Genomic DNA, 9,210 nt, shown 5'->3' on the forward strand with positions numbered 1-9,210 from the left:
TGGTGAGAAAATATCTTTAGCAGACCGTTATTCGGCTCTGAGCGAATTTAACATAATTAGCTGATGGAGTGACGTTATATTTATATTTATATATTTACCAAAAAACTGAGATTTTGTTGGTGATATCAACATAAAAATCAGCAAGTGACACTTAGTTGGCGTCTGAACAACGACTGATTGGACGAATGAGTGAATACATGTGAAATGATCCTGTAGAAATCGGCTGTAACTCCCAAGTAACGTGGCCGCCGAAGTTCCCCTGACAATTATCTTTTTCACCATAGTTAAAGACCAAACCTTATATTTATATAAATAATTAGCGTTTACACCCTTTATTTAAACGGCGTTTCAGTGCTACTTGAGGAGTGCCAGACTGGCACTTCAATCATATCACCTTCCTACACTCTTTATTTGGTGTTTGGGCGAGGTTTTCCTTCGATTTGCGGTATGAGTCTTGATGTTGTTTCACAAATGGAGGGCTTAAAGTTGTATGCCATCTCCGAACGACAAATGGTTTTTTGTGAGGATCTTTGTTATGACAGAAACACTGGGAAGTTTGCCATTGCCTCCCGAGGGGCGACTGCAGAACTAATAAAGTAAGTACAGAGTTTCAGAATACAGTTAAATAGGAAATCTTCTATTAATCCAAACAGACAGTCGAAAAACTTTTGAAAATTACTCTTCAATTGCAGATTCACGTACTAATCCCATTTTCATATACTGTGTAAATTGCAAGTAAGTGGATCTTTTAATCTACACTAATATTATAAAGAGGAAAACTTTGTTTGTTTGGTTGTAATGAATAGGCTCAAAAACTACTGGACCGATTTTAAAAAATCTTTCACCATTCGAAAGCTACATCATCCACGAGTAACATGGATTTTATTTTATTTTGGAAATAGGGCTCGAGATATAGGTCAAAACGTGGACCCGGGTAACCTTCGGATGTGTATGTACAATATGGGTATCAAATGGAAGCTGTTGGTGAATGCTTTAGTCCAGAGTATTTTTCATGCCGCTCCGTGACTAGGGTCTCGAGATAGAGACCAAAACGTGGACCCTAGAATGTGTTTGTACAATATGGATATCAAATTGAAGCTGTTGGTGAATGCTTTAGTACAGAGTATTTTTCATGCCGCTCCGTGACTGGGGTCTCGAGATATAGGTCAAAACGTGGACCCGGGTAACCTTTGGTTGTGTATGTACAATATGGGTATCAAATGAAAGCTGTTGATAAGTGCTTTAACACGGGGTAATTTTCATACCTATTGATGACTAGGGTCTCGAAATATATGCCAAAACGTGGACCCGCCGTGTCTTTGCACCGAATTAAACCAAACTTACGCACATTGTTAAGTAAGTATTGAAAATGGGTTTCGTAAAGTTTGGTTGTAATTCGGAGCACTGGCAACGGGTACAGCGTTCTTTTGAACCAGCCATAATGTCGCTTACTTTTTTAACGCTTGGGGCGGAACTGAACTGTCAAATTGAAAGTGTGAGTTACAATGTGTCAATATTTCTTTCTGATTTGGATGCCATAAGGAAAAAACGTAAGTGCAACATGTAAAAATTGTTTGTGAATTTTTTTGGAGTGGATTTTGGAACAGTGAATAATTTCTTACGAAATTTGAGAATTTAATGTGAAATCCGAATGAAATTATGTGTTCGTGGAAAAAAAATTTTTTTTCGTTTTTTTTTTTGAAAAATATAAATAAATGGATAATGGCTAAAAAAGCTCCAATGCTTAATAAAACATATAAATTGAAACGAAAGATTCATGGATGATCAGGAAAAAAGACGATTGTTTATTCATATGCGTTGATTTGAAATTTAAAAACAATCTTCTTTTTTGCTGATTTTCAATTTATATTTTATATTTACTCAAAAACAAATAGAAAAAATATTGTTTATGCCAAAGCGCTTGAATAAAGAATAAAGAAATAAATAATATGAAAATCATATATTTTCTGTTCTAAACCATATCTATTCTATTTTAGTGTGCCCAGCGAAGGGGGCCTAGGGGTTTGCTAGTAATTAAATAAGCGTTTGAAAAACGTTTGAAAAAAATGCAACCGATTGTAAAATCGTGTCCGAAAACTATTTTGACACACTTTAAAAATTTTTCCAATGAAAAAGCAGTCGATTCTATTCCCTAATAATTTAATAAGTTTTAGAAAAACTTTTGAGCAAAATCCAATCGATTGTAAATCGTGTACGAAAACTATTTTAACACACTTTAAAGTTTTTTCTAATGCCAAGGGAGTCGATTTTATTCTCTAATAACTAAATAGGGTTTAGAAAAACTTTTTAGCAAAATGCAGGCGATTGCAAAATCGAAACCGAAAACTATTTTGACACACTTTAAACATTTTTCCAATGCGAAAGCATTAAATAAGTTTTAGAAAAACTTTTGAACAAAATGCAATCGATTCTAAATTCGTACGACGACTATTTTGACAAAATGTGTGCCCAAAAATACAAACAATCAAGTATCTGCGATTACATGTAGAAAAAATGCCAAATGAGAACTCACTCAATGCTCTCTTTTGACATCGCCTGCTAGTGCAGCGGCGGAGCCATTTCCACCGCACCATTGTAAGTGGATCGCGCCACTCAAACGCTTTGGCAAGCGATTGCCGAATGTGACAGAGCGTCTGAATGAAAACAGAGATCTTTTTTGAAATTAGTTCTATTCAGTCTGTGAAAGTGTTAGCGAAACAACGGATTTCAGCCGAAAAAAGCTTCTGCGTGACGTCAAATACGAGCAGCTAATCTACTAGTCAATGGTAGTACGTCGATCAACTGATCAGCCGACCGTTCACCGCCCACCGCGTACACGCACAGTACACAGTAAGCTCGCTCTCCGCATGGGCGCGCACCCATACACACATACGCACATGTGAATGTTGTAAACGTTTGGTGGCAAAGCTAAGTGAGCAGTGATCGACGCGTAAAGAAACGAAAGTTTTTCATTTTCTTCGCTGTTTTCGGCGGCTACGTACAATCAAATCGACATACCCATTGGTTGGTGGTGGCGCGTAGTCGTTTTGGTGTTTCGCTTATCGTTTGCTGAACACAGTTTTCATTGTTTTTATTTTTGTTATTTTATTTTATTTTGTGCGGATTGCGTCTTGCACCCCTTTTTGCCTTTTTCCCTCAATTGCTGTTGGGTCTTTTTTTTTTCAATTCTCTCTCGACATTTCGCCTGCTTGCGCGCGACGGATTTGACGGCAGGGAAGTCGGCGACGTCGATGTCGACATCGATGAAAGCAGCGCGGCAACTGCGAGCGATCGGAGAATTTCTCTAAATAAACGCAGCGCACTGGTGCAGTTCAGTAACGCGTAAAAATTTCACTGCAACGGTTTGCTCCGCCAACAGCAACGGATGACGGCTGACTCAAGCGACAAATAATCGAAAGAAACAACATATTCAAAATACAAAAAAAGGAATATAGTAATTAAAACTTATTCTGTAAAAGTTTACGATTCCCAGTGAATTATTAAATATATGAGAAATTCAGAATTTTTAATGTCCATTTTGAAACTTTTCTACGAAATTTGTAAAAAGTGCCAAAACTAGCAGTGAGTGCGCACGGTTGGAAAGCGCGAAGCAGACGTATAAACGACATTACAAAACAAGAAAGGAGAAGTAGCAGTAGCAGTGTCGAAAATCCATTTATAACACTGAACACAGCGAAAGATTGAGAAAGAAGTGGTAGGATCTATCACTTACGACGACTCCTCGTGCGAATATCCAGTTGCGTATACGTCCAGGAGTGCGCGTGTCGCTTAGCTGTGTGAAAAATACACACAGAAATCACTAACAACAATCACAAGAGAAACAACAAAAAGCAACGAACATGTCACATCAGTGCAGTTGTGGTCGTGATCTCAACAACAACTATGTCTCCTATACGAGCGCCTACGCTAATGGCAGCTCAAGTCTGGATCGTGAAGCGAGTAGCAGCCTTTCGGGCAGCGGCGTCGGTGGTGGCAGCAAATCAGCCATGTCAGGCAAAACTACCCAGCTGACGGCGAAAGTGATGTTCGGCACAGTGGGCGCAATTAAGGATCTGCGCGAGAAGGAAAAGTCGCGGCATGCGACTACGCGTGCCACTGATCGGCGCAATTGAGTGGCAGGGCACAGCAACGGACAGGGTTGACTGTGTGTGAAGGATGCAACTGAGGTGAGCATAGAGAAAGGATTTTTATAAAGCTATTCAGTAGGCATTGTGATGAGAGAGAAAAGAGATGGAGATCAGATAGTTGAAATTTGTGGTTGCCGAAGAGGTGACAAGCCACATCAGCGGCAGCAGCAGTCAACTATTATACTTAGTGTTGTAAGTGCGCATACTGGTGATGATATACAAAGCTGTGGCGTATTGAAGCAGGTGGAACGGTTTGCACAGTTAGTTTAAGTGGTCTTGCACAACGAGGCCTTCCGGAACTTTCCAGAAAAATGCACCACAATCATGCGAGAACTAAACGAATTGTACTCTCTGCATTTGCATGTAAGTGAGCACTTTTAGTAGTTAAAATTCTTGGAAAATTCCCCAGCTCAGCTATAAATAAATGTAAATATTTGCATAGATGCTTATTTGCCTAGGAAAATTATGATTACTCTATTTGTTACAAACTTATGGTCGGATATATATGTATCAAATCACTTACTTACTTAGTTACATACATACAATTGTAAGTTGTTTTAATTAAGAAAAATGTTTTTAATTTGAATATTCAAATGCAAAACGTCTTTTTGCTGGGCATTTTTGTCGATAAGTTAATAATTAGTTATTTTTAATGTATTGTATTGTAGTATTTTGTTAAACAAGACATTCAATTTGCTAATTTTGCTTGCAACAAATACAGTACACGACAAAAATATAGCACTTGCACATTTAAGTTTTTCGTTGTAATGCAAGTTTCTACATTTTTCATTTTAAGTTAAATTAAATAATATATTACCACAAGATTAACGAGTACTGTTTATATATATATTTTTGCTGAAGTGAGCCCATTTGACTCATACAATGAAATTGAAGATATTTACAAAAACAAAAAAACAGTTCGAACCAAATTGAAATAAAAGATCTATTTTGAATTACTTCATTGGGAAACATATTTTTCGCTATCACTCTGTTTTTGAAATATATTTTCCGTAAACACTTGTATTGCATTTAGTACAAAGGCTCCTACATCTATTTCTCTTGCATAATACTTGAACTGCACAAGCCGTCGGTACGTCAACACCATGAATTTTCGACATGGGAAATGTTCTCTACATCGTCTCTATTGTGTTTTCTTGACTCCTCTGCTAATTAGATAACAAAAACCTTACTTGAATTGTCTTACTTGGGTGGCCTCTTTGTATAGAATCCAAACTTCAAGTTCGGTGCATGATTTTATATATGCCAGCATACCCTCGTCAATAATCAATTTGAAAGCACTACTTACCGAACCAACTTTTTAGTCTTTATGCCTTTTGGCATAGGCAGTTAGACTCGAGACCTCTTTGAATACGTTATAGCCTGGTAATCTCTCTATCTTCTTTCAATGCCTTCAATAAATTCACATCTGCACCTTTTTCAGTGGAAATTTCCCAATTGGAATTTCCTAATTGCAAGATATATCAATGATGCCCTTAAAGAAGTCGCAGGTGCGGATGACCATTAAACACATGGACACGATTAGTTGAAACAGAAGCGCATCGAGCAGGCCGTTATTGGCGACAAATAAAATTGATTGCTTTGTAATCGACCTAACTTTAACTTTTTGGTCGGCCGCCGTAGCCAAATGGGTAGGTGCGTGATTACCACTCGAAATTACGTGATTACCACAAAAATGGTAATCTGGCTATACTGGCTAATACGACGTCCCTCATAGTCGAATTCACTGAGAGCAAAGTAACGGTAGCACAATAGGCGCCATCTCATTATTCTTTTCATCGTGGGAGCTATCGTCATATTCTTCTCTTCACTACTAAAAAATTCAGTGCTCTTGACTTTCTCCCCTATTTCTATTTCACTATCTCATAGTACAAATAACAGAAAAGAAGTTTCCCTGTGACTTAAGGCTTCACAATTGGTGATAAAGTGTTCCATGGACTCTTCTTCATCACAGCAGAACTTGCATAAACTAGTGCGAGATAGTCCGATTGTATTGAAATGTTTATTGCCGGGAAATTTTTATTGCCGGCAAAGTGGCCTGTGAGTGCTCCACAGGGTAATCTGAAGCTTAGGGTTTGTCTAGGGTTAGAGCAGATTTCGGTCTTTTGCTGTTATGAATTTTTTTAATAAAATAACTGGCCTCTATGTACACGTAGTTCCAATATTTCCTATTAGATGAATTAGATGAAGTTTTGTTTTAATAGCAGATGTTATAGGTGCTATATTTTTGTTGTGTACTGTATCTTGAACTAAAATATTATTTGATTTCTTTTACTTACGGTGCAATTAACTCCCTGGAGATGCAAGAAAACGTATATATAATTCTGAAAAGATAGGTTGGCGTTAATTTAAAGTAGAGAGTTTACGTTATTTGCCAATAGGCAACTTTTTTTTTTGAACATGCAAGTAAAAAAACGAGTTTTTAATGAAGCGGTGAAATTTTTTGCTACTACTGTCATGGTCATATTGTTGAAATTAATATGATTTTTAAAATTAAAAATTGATTTTGAAATAAAAAATGCGAGTATTTTTCGATACATAAATTTTTTTTTCAACCAATATAAAATGTTTATTAATAATAAAATATTTTTGTTTCGTTTTCTTGATTTTTTGAAAAGTAGTCTCACATATTCTTCTTCTTCTTAACATCACAGTCCTTGATGAACCATTGCTTCATTCACAGCCTTACGCCATCTATCTCTATCCAAGATAACCTCCTTCCACCGCCGCACGTTTAACTTTTCAAGGCCAACTTCCACGTCTTCGAGCCATCTCTTTCTAGGGCGTCCTCTTCTTCGAGCTCAAACCGGCCGTAATTCCACTGCCTTTCGAGTTGTTGTCTTCTTTGGCATTCTAAGCACATGTCCTAGCCATTTCACCTCCTAAGATTTTATAAATCACAGTTCCGTTTTTTTGCTAATAGTTCCAGCTCATGAGTGTATCTAATTCGATAGGCACCGTCTTGCAGTCTTACAGATCCATATATTTTTCGCCATATTTTTCTTTCAAATACCATTAGCTGATGTCAGTAGTTTTTAGCCTCCATAGTTCGCGACCATAGGTAAGCACGGGGTGGATCAAGTTGTGTATATCCTTAACTTTTGGTCGCGACTTAATAATTTACACTTCAGCAGCTACAAATTAAAAAAGCAATACTTGTTAGCTGCTAAAACTCTATTATTTATTGTCACTGATGTATTCTTACTGGCTGATATTTTCATATTTTTGATACCCAGATAAGTGAGTTTTTGTACACTCTCGAAATCATGCCTCAAACCGGAGTCGGTTCGGTCCATAAACTTCGTTTTCTCTGTATTAATTCTTAGCCCAGTATTTCGTATAATTTTTTTTTAGGTTGCCATAAAAAATATACCATCTGCATTTGCACAAAGCTGGAACGGCTTGTTGTTTAGAGTTCCGTTTGGATTTATTTCGGTGCGTGTAGAACTCGGTTGAATGTCAATGTTAATAAAGCGTCTCTCTTTTTAACTCCTGATATTATGAGAAATGGCTCTGAGCACTCTCCTGCACTAAGCCCTTCGCCATGGTATTTTTTAGCGTCATATAAAAAGCTCAATTAGGCCGGCGGGCCAATTAGATGTCCTAAATTCAGTAGTTTTCGCGAAGCGTTGTAGGATGAGAAAAAAAACAATTAGCCAAATGAAGTATTGGGGATAGTTTAATATATATTTAAACTAAAAAAAAAAAAATTTGTACAATCTCCAACAATATATTGTAAGCCGAGTTATCAATAGATTCCCAGAGCGCCTTGCCACTGAAGTATCCAACTTCTGTACAAGATACAACTTGCAATTTTCATCTGAAAACAAAAAAAAAAAAGATTATTAATTTTGATGTAATTGTCTTCGATGTGAACTAAGAAAATTGGGAGAAACACGTAAAATTCGAATTTTTGGGGAAGGTAGAAAAAAAAAGTGGTTTTTCAAGGGAAAAAAAACTCTTCAACTGGGTAAAAAAGTCGCTTAAAAAAAGTTTTTGGATGTTTTTTTTAGTTCACATAGAAGAGAAAACAATACTGAAGATAACGCATTTTGAATGAAATGGATAGCTCGTTTAGTTTTTTTGCAATCGTGTACATAAATTAGGAAAAATCGTGAAAATGAAAAGCCGAGAAAATGCGCTTCAAAGTTTTCGATAGGAAAAATTATACATTTGTGATTACTTACACCAATAACCTCCTAGTCAGCTATTCCTGGACCATATAGCAGTCCTTCCTCTGCCTCAAAAAATTCATTTTGTTGTAATTGATCAAGTCTTCTTGTTGTACGAGCTTCCTTGCTTGATAATGACGTGCGCCTGTTTTCTCTGTCGAGCCGTTGCGCGTCCACCTTATCAACAAACATCTTGCATTGTTGGCCGATACTCAACTCCAGTAACTGCATGGTAGTCAAAATCGCAGAATAACCTTCGTTGAAAATTCCTACAGCCGTAGGCGGCAATTTCAACGATTTTTTTCCCAGAATGCAGATGTTTTGGACAAATGCGCCAGACGGTCGAGTTGAACGCCTCGTTGGAATTTTGCGTGTGGCCGCCTAAGCATCGCGTTAGCAGTTGATCATTTGAAAGATCTTCATAAATTGGGCGAATGTGTTCCTCAATTTCTTCGTTGATCAATCGAGCAGGATGTTTAAGGGATTTCAGTTCATCGTTAGCTTCAGCTTTGCGCCATTCACACCAGCTGTCGACGCCTGCTGGACAATTCTCGTGCCGAGGGACTTGATCCGTTGAACAATAGTGGTCCAGCGTTGCTATTATAGCATTTTTCATGTTTTGAACAGAATCAATATTTCTCCTGATAGCCAAGCCATAGAATATAGTAAGTTTTTTAATGACAGCATCCGTCCGACGATTCTTACCACCGAGCTTCTCTTGCTTCTTCTTGTTTCGGAGTCGGGTACCCATACGTTTTTGGACGTGTCCCACGCACTCATTTTTCACAACAGGAAATTTGTCACCGTATGGATTAATCATTAAAATACCTGCAAATGTTTTTGAATCGCCATCACCGATGTAATTCAAAAAT

General features: G+C 37.4%; 1 protein-coding gene across 1 annotated transcript; it reads left to right on the forward strand.

The window, feature by feature from the left end:
* The first annotated feature begins 2,674 nt into the window (after window positions 1-2,674).
* On the forward strand, window positions 2,675-8,323 carry LOC128855361 (uncharacterized). Its single transcript, XM_054090217.1, has one exon. The coding sequence runs from the start codon at window positions 3,861-3,863 to the stop codon at window positions 4,131-4,133; it is 273 nt and encodes a 90-aa protein (XP_053946192.1). The 5' UTR covers window positions 2,675-3,860; the 3' UTR covers window positions 4,134-8,323.
* The last annotated feature ends 887 nt before the right edge of the window (window positions 8,324-9,210 follow it).

Source organism: Anastrepha ludens, chromosome 2 (genome assembly GCF_028408465.1).
Source record: "Anastrepha ludens isolate Willacy chromosome 2, idAnaLude1.1, whole genome shotgun sequence".
NCBI classification, from domain to species: domain Eukaryota; kingdom Metazoa; phylum Arthropoda; class Insecta; order Diptera; family Tephritidae; genus Anastrepha; species Anastrepha ludens.